Source organism: Balaenoptera borealis (assembly GCF_965194805.1).
Source record: "Balaenoptera borealis genome assembly, chromosome: 5".
Lineage (NCBI taxonomy): Eukaryota > Metazoa > Chordata > Mammalia > Artiodactyla > Balaenopteridae > Balaenoptera > Balaenoptera borealis.
The window spans coordinates 56,053,967-56,071,168 of NC_138862.1; the positions used below are offsets into that span (position 1 = coordinate 56,053,967).

The window sequence follows — 17,202 nt, forward strand, 5'->3', positions numbered from 1 at the left end:
AAAAACCTTGCAAGTGCTTTTGGTGCATTCACTGCAGATGAAATCATAGGGAAAATCCCTTCTCTCAAAGTGTACTTGCTATTTAATTTAGCAAATATTTAAGAGAATTCTATGTGAAAGTCTCTGAGTTGGACACTTTGAGAGTTGCAAAGATAAATAAGGTAAGACCCTGCAAGATGTGGCCATGGCCGAAGAGAAGCAATTAAATGATTTGCAGTAGTAGATGGAACAATTGTCATAGATGCAAGGTAGGAAAATTATACTTTTGCTCTTTTCTCCACCCTACTCTTAGCTGTCAGCTAGGATAACTCCACAAATACCCAGTGACAGCATTGTCCAAAGCCCTCCTATACAGAGCCAGATCTGAGCCCAATATCAGTGAGCTCCAAAAAAGTCCTCCATCCCAACCTGCTCCCCCTCTCCATAGCTCACCAGACTCACAACCACTAGAAGAAACACCAGTTACTTTACACCTACTTACAGAATGCTTTAGCCACATCTAACCGTGCTGAGTTCTACAGAGCAGTTTCTACTGGGGCTTTTAAGATCAGGGCTGACTGTTCTTGTCCTGGGGTTAACAGAAAATTTCTTGCTGAGTCTTTGAGGCCCTGGTTCTGGATGAGTTAGGTAGTGCATTGGAGAAATCTCAGAAGGTGTCCCTTTGATTTTCAAAACTTCTTAGTCATATTAAGATAACGATAGTCATGCTTCTGCCCAACAGACAAGTCTATAGAATCGTGTCTTGCCCCACACGTCCCAGAGATGGTATCAATCTATATTTGTTGAATGAATAAATGCATGAATAAATACAAAGAGCAACTAGATGACCTCTAGGAGCTGCAGTCACAGGGTTTGTTGTTATCCTCTCATGCATTTGAAGGGAGAGGAAAAACACTGTATTCTTTGTGGGAAATTCATATTAGGTGTGAAATTAAATGACTGAATGCCATTTAGGAACGTTAGCTATAGTAGTTACTTTTTAAAAATCAACAAATATTTGCTGAGATCTTACCTTGTGCAGTCACTTTCTAGGTAGTGGGAAAGCCATGCTGAGGAAGACAGACACAGGGCCTGACTTCCTGGAGCTTAGAGTCTTGGGGAGCAAAGTAGACCCTAAACAAAAACAAGCAAAATAATTTCTCTTCTAATGTGTAATGCAGGAAACAGGATATGATAGCATAGAGTGTGCCTGGGGAGATGGGTGCCCTACTTTAGTTAGAGTTATAAAGGAAGGCTGTTCTGAATATTTAAGTTTGAGGTGAGTCATTGAGGAGAAGATGGAAGAAGCTTTGTAAAGAAACATTTTACCCTCTCCAAGCAGAGGGGAGTATGAGTACGAAGAGTGGAGGTAATGAAAAGTTTATCTTGATCAAGGGGGGAAAGGAAGCTAGTGGGGCTCTAGAGGAAGAGCTGGCACATTTTTTCTCTAAAGGGTCTGACAGTAAATATTTTAGGCTTTTCAGGCCATATGCTCTCTGTTAAAAGTCAGCTCTGCCTTACAGCTCAAAAGTAGCCATGGATGTGAGAGTAGCTGTGTTCCAGTAAAACTTTATTTGCAAAAACAGATTATGGGTGGATTTGGCCCATGGGCTATAGTTTGCCGTGCTCTAGACTATAGAGCAAAATAGTGTTAACATGTTGAAATTGGAAAACTGTAGGATCCAGACCATGGGGCTGAGGGCATAGTAAGAAGTTGGAATTTTATTCGTAGTGCAATGTAAAGCCATTGAAAGCTCCCACTAAGCAAGGGAGTGACTTGGTCTAATTTAGTTTTTAAAATATTATTCTAGATGCTGTGTAGGGAATAGATCATAAAAGCCATCAGTGTAGAAGTAGGGAGGCACTTTGCAGTAGTCTGGGCAAGAGATGGAGATGCCTGGCCTCCAGGGGGCAGCAAAGAGATGGTGTGCATGAATTAATTGTCTCAAATCAGGACATGGAAATGGATTGGATGTGAGAGTGAGAGACATGTCAAGGCAGCAAGGATGAGTTCTAGGTTTCTGAGTTGAATTAGGTTTCTGGGTGATGATAGTGCTGTTATCAAAACGTGGAAGATGGAGAAGGAATCAAAAGTTCAGTTTCAGAAAGTTTTAGTTTGACCTGTCTGTGAGACACTCTGAGTCATTCTTCAGAAGAATTCCTGAATAAATAACTACAAGGGAAAATGGACCATTTCTGAAGCAGGTCAAAGAGAGAAGCAAAGCCAGTATCCAGTCATTCACACTAGAATGGCTTTGGAGGGAGTGTACCAAAGCCCTTCTGTAGATCGTGAGATATACATACACATATGTATGTGTGTAATATATACATATATATATATATATATATATATATATGCCGGGTTGTGAAGTTACATGAGCAAACTCAACTCAGGACTTTTGTTAAAGTGGCCACAATCATTACTTCCTGTCTCAAAATAGAGGGCGAACTCCTTCTCCAGCATAGGAAGCTGCATGCCTCCACTTCGTGTCTCTGTTTCTGCACTATCAATGAGCAACCCGGCACAGCAGTGAAAGGGGGCTGATTGCAGGCAGATAAAAATAACAATTGTAGAGACACAGGATGCTAATTGTGACCAGCAAACAAAGTTTGCAGATTAGTTGTGACCTGTAAATGTGCTGCTACACATGTTTCTCTTTGGGGCTTTAACCACATCCTAAAACACAGTTCAGCATGTCAATTTTTCAGAGCTAGTTTGCTTGCTTGAGTAATCAAGTCATAAGCATAAGAAAAAATGTAACCACATTTTATTGCTTTTACTTAATTCAACTTCAACTGGATGCTCCTAGGACCACTGCAGCAGAAAATAATCATAGAAATAGGGAACAAGTTAATGAACCATAGATCAGAACACATACTAAATAATGTTTCCCAAGCCATTCCATATTAGTAGGTGAAGTTTCAAAAGGTACTTTTTGGTCAAATATGTTTAAGAAGCATAACTTTGTTGAAGTAGGTTTATCTTTGGTAGAACATCTTAATGTAAATAATTAATATCATTCATGCTAATATGCAGTGTGAAATCCCAGAAGGATGATACAGTATTCGGTGTTTTCAAACATATTGAAAACATATCACAATTTGATAAACACACACGCATACACACATTACATCTATTGACTATATATTTTCAATAGAATCATCATCCTATCTTATAACTAGGGTCAGTTTGCAATATGCTTTCTGTCATTGGCAGAATATCCAATTTTAGCTGCTTAAATAATTAGAGGTTATTTTCCTTAAAGAGCAAGAAACCAAGAGGTAGGTTTGTGGCTCTATTCAGTGGCTCACGAAGTCAAAACAAACTCTTAAAAATTCTCTCGACCTTTCTTTTCCTCTCAGCTGCAAAATAACTTCTGCAGCTGCAAGTACCACAGCTGTGTACAAGAAAAGGAAGAGGGAATTAGGAAGAGGTAAGAGGATATCAGCTTCATCTGTTCCTCTTTTTTTAAATTTAATTTTATTAAAAAAAAATTTTTTTTACATCTGTTCCTCTTTAACAAAGAAAACAAAATATTTTTCAGAATTCCTATAGCAGATATTTCCTTGAGTCTCATTATCTTATTACCATCAGGCTCCTTGACCACATATAACTGCTGCAGAGGGTGGGAGGGTAGGTGGAGGCTCTGGGAAGCCCAGAACAGGATTCTCATAATTGGTTTAGACATTCATGTTATTTCACCTGGCTTGGGCACGTCATGCTTCAAACAAATTAGACACAAGGAGAAGCTGGATCTTGCCTAGGCAACTAATAGTGTCTGCTACACAGACTGTATTACCAGACAAATTTAGCATAATTCATTTGTCATTTGCTAATTGTGGTGAACATTGTAATGTACTGCCCAGATTCCCCTTCAGGAATAAAGGACGGATTACCCAGCTGCTGGTAGGGTTGCCGGAAGGAAAATAGGCCTCAAGCTATCAGCTCCCTTTAGGTATCCCTGCAAGTGAAGAGTCACCTTACCAAGGATGTACCCCCTTCAAGGCCGTCTTTATCAACATGGGCCTGCAAGGGCCCCACCCCTCCTCTTTCCCTTCATTTACCTCTCCCGGCCCTGCCACACTCAGAACAGCTCTGAAAGGTCATCCTATTTCCAGAGCTGGGGCTTGCTGAAGCGTCTATTGAGACTGCATTGCAGCTTGACCCTTCCCTCTGCCCAGTCCTGCTTTACCCTCTTGTCCTCCACAGGTTCACCTGATCCCAATTGCACTCCTAGTAAACCTACAAGCTAATGTCTATCTCGGAGTCTCCTTCCCGAGAACCCAACCTGCTACAAAAATAGAAAATAGATATACGCAAAACATATTCTTTTCTCTATTTTAGTTTTGAAGTTTGTTTGGAAGCTCAAAGTAATTTTTGTTTTTTAAATTAGAGTTATTAAAGTTAAAATGTAATTTTTAAGGCTGCCACATGGCACTGAAATTCTTTGTCACTCCAACATTGGCAAGTGTGAGAATTTTTGCCATCTGTACCAACTATTCATTTTCCCAATTGGACAAACACTTGATTTTGTTTATAAATTTTGGAAAACAACTTTATTTTTCTGAATTAATTAATTAGTACTCATTGTAAAATTACAGAAACAGGTGAAAGTTTAACTAAGAAAGAAAAAATTACCTGTAATCTTAACACATACCTGTTATTAATCTTTGAGGGATGTCTGTCCAGACTTTTAAAAGGAGTTAACAGCTGTTTCTTCGACCTTTTATTTAGTCTTAGGAAAGTCTGAGGATTTGCTCCATGTTCATTCTTCCTTGTAATATTAACTGAAAGAATTTTTAGGAACAGAACTAGAGCAGTTCTATACTAAAAGAGGATCTGGCCAAGGACTAAAGGGCCAAAACATACCTCATCATTGAGAATGAGTGATGAATAACTGGTATTTATGAGATGCAGCTGCAGAGACTTGGGGCTAATCGCATACACCTGAGAGAACAACGTGACACGGACTAAAAGCTTAAGGGTCCCCGGAGCTGATGATTCCCTGAGCTATGAGAGCTGCATGTTTTCACTTCTATGACCATGTGTGTTCTATAAACAGCATGGCAGGCACATTGCAAGCTATACCTGTGAGGTCCAAGACCACAGCTTTGTTGTGTGTGCTATTTCCTGTTTGCGTTCTTAAAACTAAATAACAACTGGTGCTAGGTGAATTCTAATGTGTCCTATGAGTTTAATTGTTAAGCTGAACTCTAAATAACTACAACTGGCAGAAACAGACATTTTTTTTTTTAAGATTTTTTTTTTTTTGATGTGGACCATTTTTAAAGTCTTTATTGAATTTGTTACAATGTTGCTCCTGTTTTTATGTTTTGGTTTTTTGGCCCCGAGACATGTGGGATCTTATCTCCCTGACCAGGGATTGAACCTGCACCCCCTGCATTGGAAGATGAAGTCTCAACCACTGGACCACCAGGGAAGTCCTGAAACAGACATTTCTATTATCACACAGATAATTCAGAACTCCATTCTCATTGTAAAAGATTCAAATATTATAGAATTTCATAAAGTAAACTCTCCTTCCCTGCATTCTCTCTCTTCCCTCATTTTTAATTACTAATTTAATTTACTTATTTTGCATAGGTCTATCCAGATTTTCTATTAGTTCTCAAGTCAGTTTTTGGTACTTTGTGTCTTTCTAGGAATTTACCCATTTCATCTAAGTTAAATTTATAGGCTTAAAGTCGTTCATGTTTCCTTACAATTCTTTTAGTTCCTGTAGGATCTATAGTTATGCTTATCAATTTTATTAATCTTTACAAAGAACCAGCTTTTGGTTCCATTGATATTCTTTATTATTTTTCTGTTGCTAGTCCATTGATTTCTGCTCCGATCTTTATTTTCTTCTTTCTACTTTAAGTTTGATTTCTTCCCTCTTGCTTGTCAAAGTAGAAGATAAGATTATTGATTTAGACATTTCTTCTTTAATTATGTAAGCATTTTATGATCAATATTTCCTCCTAAGCTTTGCTTTAGCTACAGCCTATAAATTTTGATATGTTGTGCCTTTATTTTCATTTAGTTTATAGTATTTTGCAATTTTTCTTATGAGTTCTTCTTTGACCATCAGTTATTTAGAAGACTGTCATTATTTTTCAAAACTTTGGGGATTTCCCAAATATCTTTCTATTGATTTCTAATTTAATTCTGTAATAATGAAAAGTACTTTGTATTATTTCAATCCTTTTAATTTTTTTGAGACTTGCTTTATGGACTAGCATAGAGTTTATCCTGAAGGTTGTTCCATCTGTGCTTATAAATAATGTGTATTTTGCCATTGCTATGTGGCAAATACTCCTTAAATGTCAATCATTGATACTATGTATAAAATAGACAACTGAGGGGAACATACTGTATAGCACAGGGAACTTTACTTAATGCACTGTGGTATCCTAAATGGGAGGGAAATCCAAAAGGGAGGGGATATATGTATATGTATGGCTGATTCATTTTGCTGTGTAGTAGAAGCTAACATGACATTGTAAAGCAACTATACTCCAATAAAAATTAATTTAAATAAATAAAACTTAAAGATATAAAATAAAATGTCAGTTGGATCCTTTTTACAATGTTCAAGGCTTCTATGTCCTTACTAATTTTCTCTCCATTTCTATCAATAACAGAGACAGGAGTTGCTAAGTCCCCAACTCTGGCTATTGTATTTTCTATTTCTCCTTAAATTCTGTCAGTTTTTGCTTCATTTATTTTTGGGGCTCTGTTGTTATGAGCATATACATTGTAATTATATCTTTCTGATGTATTGACCCTTTTATCATTATGAAATGTTACCAACAAAATCATCTCTAGTAATATTCTTTGTCTTGAGGTCTATTTCACCTCATATTAATGTAGCCACTCTAACTCTGTTATCATTACTGTATACATGCATTTTTTTCCCATCATTTTACCCTCACCTATTTGTATCTTTGAATTTTACATATTTCTTTTGTAAACAGGGAGTAAGATCTTGGTGTTTGGGGTTTTTTTTTAATCCCTTTACCTCTGCCTTTGAGTGGAGTGTTCAGCTCACTCATATTTAATGTAATTATTGATATAGTTGGATTTATATCCACTATTTTGCTTGTTTTCTTCATATCTCATTTTTTTTGTTCTTCTATTGCTCCATTACTGTCTTTTGTGTTAAACAAAAACTTTTCTGATACCATTTTAATGCCCCCATTGATTATTTTAGCTGTATTCTTTGAGATTCTGTGTTGTTTTTAGTTGCTCTAGGGTTTAAAATATTCATTTTTAACTTTCACAATTCAAGTTAGCACTGACATAATTTCATTAAAATATAGCATACTAGTAAAGCCCTATGTTATTTCTCCTTATTCTTCTGTGTTGTTGACATATGTATAAAACCTTCATATATATTGTAAATCTAATAATACTGTTAGAATTATGACTTTAAACAATCTTCTAATTTTAAAGAAATTAAGGAAGGAAAAGAAAAAATATACATACATGCATATAGTTTTTATTTACTCACATATTTCTGGTGACCTCCATTTTTTCCTGTGGATCTGAATTATTGTCTGGTGTCATTTCCTTCAGCCTGAAGGACTTCCGTTGTTTTGTCAGGTCTCCTAGCAGTGAATTCTATCAATTTTTGTTTATCTAGAAATATCTTTATTCTGCTTTTTTTTTTAAGGCTAATTATACTAGGCTACAGAATTCTAGGTTGCCGTTTTTTTTTTTTCTTTCTTTCAGCACTTTGATTATGCCATTTCTCCTTCTTGTGGCCTCTATTGTTTCTTAGGAGAAGTTAACTATTAATCACATTGTAGTCCCCTTTTATACGAGTTGTGTTTCTCTTGCTGCATTCAAGATTTTCTCTTTTCTTTGGATTTCAAGAATTTGAATATAATGTGTCTAGTTGTGTTTTCTTTTGTTTGTGTATCAGCCTGGTGTTCATTGAGCTTCTTGGTGTTCATTGGGTCTGGAAATAAATGTTTTTCACTAAAATGGGACGTTTATAGCCATTATATTTTAAAATAATTTTCTGCTTCCATATCACCCCTCCTTTCATGACTCCCAATAGATATATTCTTGAAATTGTTCTACAGATCTTTGAGACTATTTCTTTTTTTTAATCTCTTTTATTTTTGTTCTTTGGATTAGACAATTACTATTGATCTATCTTCTAATTCATTGACTTTTGCTATTTCAAATCTGCTGTTGAGTCTCCCTAGTGAATTTTTTATTTCATTTACTACACTTTTCAAATTTAGAATTTCCATTTGGTTATTTCATCTGGGTTTTCAAGAGTCAATTTTTACTGACTGCTTTGTTTTCCCTGAATATGGGTCACACTCTTCTGTTTCTTAGCATGTTTTGTAATGATTGTGTGAATTTTAGATAAAATTGTAGCACCTGTGCATTCTGTTTTATTTTTCTAGGGCTCAATGTTTTGTGGTTTTCTATTGTTTGTTTCTTTGTTTTAGTAACTTGCCTGGACTTAAACCACAGAATATCTTCTTCTGAAGCTGACAATGTATCTGGTCATTTTTTTTAAGTATTTCTTTTTTGGGGACCCCTCTGTCTGCATGGTTTAGTGGTCAGCCAGTGATTTGGGCAGACACCTTAATTATCTAAGACTTCCTCAGATGTTGCCAATTGAGGTATGTGTGTGGAGAACACCTTCAAAGTTGCAGCCAGTTCTCAAGTCTATCTTGGTGTACCATATCAGGAGATACATGACTTTAGTTGTTTCATTATTGATAACATTAACATTGATACTTAGTTAAGATTATATCTGCTAGGTTTCTCTACCAAGAGATTAATATTTTCCTTTTAAATTAATAAATAATTTGTAGACTTTTTGGTCAAAGTTTGTAATTTTAAAATAGGTAAGTATCACTTTGCTCATTGATCATTTACTTACTAGCTTAGCACCTACTGACTATTTTTTCTGAATCAGTTATTAAGTTGATAGATGGTGGATGTTCTAACTCCATTATTCCTTCCACTCTATTCCAAGAAACAATTTTCCCTTTTTATTTATTCATCCATTTCTTTGTTTATTTACTTATCAACATGGACACATAGATTCTTTTTTTTCTCTTTCCTATCTCCAAATTTTTAAAGTTAGTCTTACCAAAGTATAATTTTACACAGAGTAAAAATAGACTGCTTTTAATTTTTCCCAAGAGAGTTCCCTTTTGTCCTTTTGCAGTCAATCTCTCTTCCAACCTCTAGCCCCCCAACCTACTGATCTCATTTCTGTTCCTATTTTAATATTAATTTCTGATTTTTTGTTGCTAATATAAAATTTTATATATTAATCTTATATTATGAAACCCTGCTACACTTGCTAATTAATCCTAGCCGATTGTTTTTTGTAGCTTCCATAGAATCATGTCATCTGTGAGACCTCTTCCTTTACTTCTTGCTTTCCAATCCAGATGCATTTGATTTCTTTTGCTTATTGCTTGGGCTAGAACTTCTAATACAATGTTGAATTAAAGTGGTGAGAGTATATATCCTTGCCTTATGTCTATATTAGATGGAAAACCTTCAGTAATTGACAAGGATGACATCCTAATGATTAAGGATGATGTAAGTTGTAGGCTTTTTTTAAGTACTCTTAATTATGTTGAGGAAGTTCCCTTCTATTTTTAGTTTCCTGAGAGTTTTATTTTTTTAGACAGGAATGCATGTTGAGATTTTGTCAAATAGTTTTTCTGCCTCTACTGAAATGATCACATGGTTGTTTTTGTTTTTTGAGGTTTTTTAGTCATTAACCTGATGATTTATATTGATTGATTTTCTACGGTTAAACCGTCTTTTGTTCCTGGTGTAAATCCCACTCAGTCATGATATATTATCCTTTTAATATGTTGCTGGATTAGTCTTGCTAAAATTTTGTTAAGAATTTTCCCATGTATGTTTATGAGGAATAACTTTTCTGTCATTTTCTTTTCTTGTAGTGTCTTTATCTTATTTTGTTATCAGGTTATACTGACAACATCAACATCTATACTTACTATTTCACATATAGCAGATACTGTTCTAAGTAATTTACATATATTTATTCCTTTTTACATTTGGCATTATTTCAGACTTCACAAAACAACTGCAAGAATAATACAGGCTAGTCTCATATACTTTTCATTTAAATTTCTCAAATGTGAACCCCTTGCCACATTGGCTTTACTGTTCTCTCTCCCCTCTGGCCACCTTTGAGTCTTTTCACTTTAAAATTTTTTATTTTTCTTAAACTCTGGGAACTTTTCACACATAGTTTCCTTTATTATATACTCCTTCCATCATTTTAATACAATCTCTGGATAAATTTTATCCTTAGTTTGTCTGTGGCAGAACCAATTTATCATTTAGGATATCTCAGGTATTATTATAGGGTCAATGAAATTGTCTTGATGAATCTAGTTAAAAATTTCAAAATTGATTGCTCTTATTTACTCTTCTGTGCTCTGGAGAATAAGTCTACTTACAAAATTATAAAGTCCATGTCTGGCAGGACAGATAGTATCTATTTAAAATTAAGTTCATTCTCAGCACCCCTTACTCACATATTTATCTCTCCAGACCCATTCTCTGTTCTTCACCGTTCTTAGATCATGTGAGGCTGACTTCTACAGACTGTATCCTGAGGGCTGCCTTTCCCTTTGACTTGACTGGCTTTGACCAATGAGGAAAATGAATGGGAGATTGAGATTGGAGGGCAGAGAACAAAATTGGGATGTTTTCCCACAAATCCCTCTTTGCCTGGTCTTAACTGGAAATGGCTGGTTTTTTTTGGGGGGGTGAGGGAGGGTTTTAACTGAAAGCCATAGTTCCTGCCAGGCAGTCCTTTCTTACAGCTATATATCTCACTGGGTTCCAGTAACTGATACTTCTCTAATACCTTTAAGCCTAGGAGTTGTCATGGTCTCCCTCTGTTGTTAACTGGCAAGTGCTTCACCATCTCCTGTTCTTTCCATTAGCCCTGCCTGCAACTCATTCAACTCCTCCTTTTGACAGGTGCACCTGTTTCTAGCCAGGATCCTGACTGTGCATCACTTCTTGGTGTTCCTGCTTCTACTTCTACTCTATGTTCCTCATCCTAGGGTCCTCCAACTAGAGTTTACCTTCTCCTAGAAAGGTCCTAGCCCCAAATATCTTATTTTGTTCAAAATTTAATCTAACATATGTCTCACCTGAAGGAGGACCCACTAGAACGAGTATCACTGTAGAAGATATTCTAAGGATGCTAATTTTGTTACCTGTCCTGGGGCATTTGAATTTTAAGGGCTAATTCCTTTATAATCTCAAGCAAAACATCTCAAGATGGAAATTCTTATAAAGGTGGTAAAGTTGATATTCTCTGTGGTGCCCCTCAAGTAAGCCAGGCCCCAAATGTGGGAGAAAGCCAGAAGGTAAGAGCCTGTTCAACAAGAAGAAAAAGTTGCTAAAATACATACCTCAGAACAGTAGTTCTACAAAATGCTTTGAAAAATATAAGGGAATGCTTCTTTTATGTGATAATTTTTGGAAATGCTGCATAATAAATCCTCCTCTTGAGAAGAGAAATTGCATATTAGCTCACTAAAACTATGAGAAGTCTTACAATAAATAAACTGGTTTTACTTTGTTTGAGCCAATTGTGTTTCAAATAAGAACAAAATTTCTCAGAATGCTTTAACTTTGCTAATAACACTCCCTCTAGGGCATCACATAGAAATCTGTGTAATGGAGCAAATTGTTTTCTTCCAGAAAATTTGGATGCTTAAGCATTTTACACGTAGGAAAGTAGACTATATCTGCTATTAGCTATTTCTCTCTTATTTCTGAATTTTTGTTATCCACTCTTTTATTTCAGTGTTTGATTTTCTAATAATTCTGGTTCTATATGGCTATAATAAACATAATAAAAAGATCTGAGAATCTTATGCCAAATCCATGCAGTGTTCTATTGCTTTTAATTTTTGTCTTTTCTGTCTGAATAATTACGTTTTCTGGAGGATCTTATAGTGTAAACTCGATGAAAATATGAATCATCAATATAGTCTGATTAGATGCAATTGTAACACTATAATTAATTTTGAATAATTTCACATTTTAAAACAGCATAATTAGAAGCACAGGGGCCCCTTCCCTCTTGTCTTTCATAAAGTTGTTTGCTTACTTTGTACTAGCTTCAGTCTTACCAAAGAATGATTTACCAGAATAAAGAAAAAAATCACCCAGAGAGATAAATTCTGTTTCTATAAAACAAAGGTATTTTCAAGAGCCTTTAAAATAAGGAAGCATCTTTTATTCCAACTATAAAAGTACTACAAGTTACTGTAAATAAGTTTAAACAATAGATAAATACATAAAATGTAATGTCAAAGTCCCAGGTAATCCCCTGCTAATACCTACTCTTACTACTTTGGAATTCCTTGGACTTAAAAAATATGTGTGTGTGTCTGTATAATATATCTGTGTGTATATACAGATATAAATAAATACACTATGGTGATAAAGATTAATTATAAAGCTAATAGATAACCATAAAAAACAGGTTGGAAACTGGGCCTCTTTTTATACTCTGTGACCCATTTTTCTGAGTGTGGAAGCTCTGAATGGTAGCTGCCATTTTGATATGTTTTCTAGTTTTTTTGGCAACAAAATGTCAATTTTGTTGGCCTTAAAATCCTCATTTCTTGACAGGTGCCCATCAAAACCACATACCTTTCCCCCAAATTTCCTGCAACATTTCTAATTGCTTCAGTCTTCTCAGGACGTTTCTGTTTAGTCTAGCTATCTTCTAAACTTCATTACGATGACCCCTCTCATGAAAAAGCACTACAGAAGCCTCATGTTTATTTATTATTTGAACATGACTCATGAAGGCATCATTCAAATCTCTGAATGCACTCACTAATATATTCCATAACGAACATATATCCATAGGTGTTTTTATATTCTGATAACGTCTTCATGTGCTCAGCCATCTATATTTAATGAAAAGCTATCACTTTTTCCCCTGGCAAATTTCAAACATCTGTGGAGCTATCTAATGCACAGACATGAACTTTCTCTGTGACCTTGGACAATCTTGTTCTATCTCCTGAGTGTATAAATCTATGGCATGGGGAACATTGTAATGCAGATCACTTTTCAAGAACATTATAATAATTAGAAATTGTGAAGAGGTTCGGATTTATCAGCCTAAGTTTGACTATTTTAGAGATGCCAATAATGCACATTATGTGCAATCATGTACATTAACCCTTCTAAGCCATTAGGTAATTACTCAACATGTACCATGGACTGCCTTATTGACCCAAAGTGGGGGGTTATACCCTTCCTTGGTCCCTGCCTGTCTCCTCTGCTCTTGTCTTCCCCAGATCTCTGCAGACTTGTGTGTGTGAGGTTGCCGACTTGAGACAGGCAAACCTTAGCCATCCTCAGGCATTGTCCCACTAGTGGGCTTTGTTTGTCTCTCTCCCTGTTGGGCTGTCCTGAGAGTTACAGTTCTTGAGCTAAACAACAGAATTCCTACATTTTTACCTGAGTCATTACTGCTGAGTCTGACCTTCTCTGCATCCAAAACCAGCTACTGAACACCCTTATTGTTTCTAGAATTGTGCTTTATGGATCAGCCAAGATGAGGGCATCCTCATACCTTCCTTTCCCATCCTCTGCACTGTTCTCATTCTAACAAGGAGATGCCTGCACCTCAGTTTCCAGTCTTGAGACTCTTTCTCTCTCCCATGTCCTCTGCATGCCCCAGTTGATAAAAATGGGAATCTACTTTGCCCCTGCGCTAAGGTCCTGCTTGGGTAATCTATGCAGTTCCCTTTTGAGCCTGGGGCTTCTACCCTTCTTGCCAGTCATCCTGTTTTAGGGCCAAAGGGTAACCCCTCATGGCTACCGCACAGCTGGTCCCTCTCCTCTTGAACTGATGTGTCAAGTGTCCAAACCTCCCTGGAAGCCTGGGAGTCAGCTCTTCGACAGTCTCCATTCTTGAGTTCTGTCTAACTCTTGGACGGATCCTTTTGATCCTCTGTTGTGTTCTGGTCTCTAAATGAACCTGAGATTTCTGTTCCCTTGAGCTCTTGGTCTGTGGGCATCCAGGCCTGCTTCATACAACCTGCCACACTGCTAATGGATGGAAGCTGAACAGAAAGTTCTCTGAACAAACAGGTTTAGAAAAAGCTCTGGTAAGAAAGTTTTTCAGGTTCCCTTTTTTGTAGGATTTATCTAAGCCTTTAGTATACCAATATGCAACCATAGAGGTGAAAATAATATACAACTTTTCCAAATATATTTGCTGAAGGAGTATTTTTTTCCAAGAGTTTCTTGAAGACCTAGAACAAAACGTGTTCTAGGAAACATATTTTGAAATTGCTTTTGTAGAAGATTAGACTAGGGAATCCCATGGTCTCTTTCAGTTTTATAAATTCTGATTCAATGATTCACAAGAACTATTTTGGGGGAAAGTGATCAAAGTGGAAAAATCTGTTAGTGTTTAGTTAACTCTGTCCAAGGAATAGAGAAGCACTGTATTTTATTTACTAGGGAGTTGCTTTCTATGATGGAGCAGGGAGAAAGCAGAAAACTAACATTCTTTTATTTATTCAATCATTGTGAGAATATTTTTTGAGACTCACAATGTGCCAGGCATTATTCTAGACACTGGAGTGTTAATGATGGATAAGATCAGTGCTCTCCCTGCCCTCAGGACTCTTAGAGAAATCAGCTAGAGCAAGCCACCTAGTATTTTTGCTCTGAGTCTGTGCATCAAAAGTCTCATTTTTAAGTTTCCTTTAGAGTTTGAGTTCTTAAAGTTTTGAGTACATCTCTTTTTGTAATAAACTGGATTCAGACTTGTCATTCTTCTATAATTAAAGAAAATTGGTGAAGTTACATAAGCAAATATTCATAAGCACATAGTATGTAACAGATATACATACACAGAAATACATACAAACTGTATACATAGATATGACCAAGACAATTTTTTATCTGACTGAGGCTAGAAATGAAATGCTACTATTGACATATATATATATATATATATATATATATATATATATATATATATGTGAGTTTCTCAGAGAATTGTCCAGAACACCTATATTAAAATAAGCAAGAGTAATTGTGAAAATGCAGATTTCCACTCCAGATATTCTAATTCAGTAGGGCTCAGGAATATGCATGTTAAACTAATGCCAAATAACATACTTATGCACACTAACATTTAAGAACTTCTGATATTGAGACTCGGGGGTGGGAGAGAGCTGGAGCTTGTCACCGTGTGACCCTAGATTAGACAGAGGGACTCAAATTGGCTGGGGCAAGGATTGGCGGGGAAAAAGGCAGGCACCCAATCTGCTCGTGGAATAATGTACAGAAGGTACCTGATAGACAGTAAGTGTTCAAAAAATGTTAATTCTCTTTCCTCTGACATGCCTCAAAGAAAACACAATCAACAGCTGAGCATGCCTGGGGGCTTCTTACTGTTTCCTCCTCAGTTAAGTATATTTTATTTTGTTTTCATGTGACTTCATTTGGGAGGAGATCCCCAGATTCTCTCCAGAGACACGGGAAATCCCTCCTAGTCTAATTTATACCTTGACTTTATTATATTTTTTAAAATTAGATTTAGGTACTGATAAAAATTCAAATAGCAGAGTACAGAGGCTTGTGGGGTTTTTCTTCTCACGTTTCACAAAAAATTTAACAGCTTACTGGTTTCAGATCAAAACTCTAGAAGCCTCCATCACCACGTTTCCTGTTTGTAACTGAACAAAGTACACACAAAAGATTTTAAGAAACAGAAGAGAGAAAAAACTGAGGAACAGATAAGACAAGGTTTAGTGCCACACTGCTTCTAACATAACAGAGCAACATTACTTAGAAAAAAAAGTTTGTGGGAGCATTTTTAATCCATACATTTGCCTATGGCTACATAAGGATTTTTCTGAGAAAAGAAGCATGCCAGGTAAGTGGCATTTTAAATTCTTTTGTTCAATTCCTATGCCTAAGAATTTACGTAAAATTTCCAAGCCTCTAGCAAAAAGACACTTCAGGTTTGGAAAGTACATTAGTTTACAGAATTATCTTTAAAGTGTGAGATAACTTTTACCACAATTAGAACTATTTTGAAATATATTAATGAGCATAAATTGACTACTTTCTCTTAAAAAGTTGGACAGTGTTTTATAATATAAAGCTAGTTGTAGCTATTCAGTAAGGGTTCCTTGATAATCACGCCATTTAAAGTACTTGTTATTTTTAAAGGAACTTTCGTTGACCATGCATATTCCTCTTTAGTTTAGTTTAGTTCTAAAGCAGGTTAGGAGTAACAACATTCTGGGATTGACATGTACACACTGCTATATTTTAAATGGATAACCAACAAGGACCTACTGTATAGCACAGGGAACTCTGCTCAATATTATGTAACAATCTAATCAGGAAAAGATTTTGAAAAAGAATAGAGACATACATACCTGAATCACCTTGTTGTACACCTGAAACTAACACAACATTGTTAATCAACTATACTCCAATATAAAATATAAAGTTAAAAAAAAGAAAGCTGGTTAAGAGTAACAACATTCTAATTCCTTGGATTTTAGACGCTATATTATCTTCCCAGAAATCAATTCAATCATCAACTTTCAGAGAGATGACAATTTGCAAAGACCAGTGAAAATCCCATCACCTGTGGAATGGACTATCAGAGTTGAATCCACATTGATTAGCCGAATGTCTGCTCCACATTGACTATCATCTATCATTCCTCCTTTATTCTTTTACGTACTTTTAACTTCCTTAATAAGCAACTTTTTGTAATAAGAGAAGACATGCTTATTATATAAAGTGGGAGAACTGTGAAATATATATGAAAAAAAATTTACATAGTTTTCATCACCTTAGGAAAATAAGATATTATGTTGTATTTCCTTCCAACTTTTGCTTCTATATATCTTCATGGTTTGCTTTTCATAACTGAAATAATAATGTAAATAAAATCATATGTTCAGCTTTTTTCACTAACATTATAACCATCTCCATCTTTATGATAACTTCTGCTTAGTTGTTTTACATGAATGCACAAAGTGACATCTTTTGTGTTTTAGTTTACTTAGTTGTTTATTGGTAGACATTAATGTTGTATACAGTCTTTTTATATTTTAAATGACAGAAAGATGAACAACTCTATAGCTTTTTCTATATTAAGGGTTATTTTCTTAGGAAAG

General features: G+C 35.6%; 2 protein-coding genes across 2 annotated transcripts in view; one reads left to right on the plus strand and one right to left on the minus strand.

Annotated features, from left to right (window-relative positions):
- The window catches only part of RETNLB (resistin like beta), a 79,598-nt gene that overhangs the window by 37,599 nt on the left and 24,797 nt on the right, over positions 1–17,202 (minus strand).
- Positions 1,396–17,202, plus strand: part of TRAT1 (T cell receptor associated transmembrane adaptor 1) — a 63,412-nt gene continuing 47,605 nt past the window's right edge. Inside the window, exon 1 of the mRNA XM_082394800.1 lies at positions 1,396–15,938. Within this exon, the coding sequence (XP_082250926.1) occupies positions 15,932–15,938 (7 nt within the window). The 5' untranslated portion in view covers positions 1,396–15,931. The remainder of the gene's footprint in view (positions 15,939–17,202) is intronic.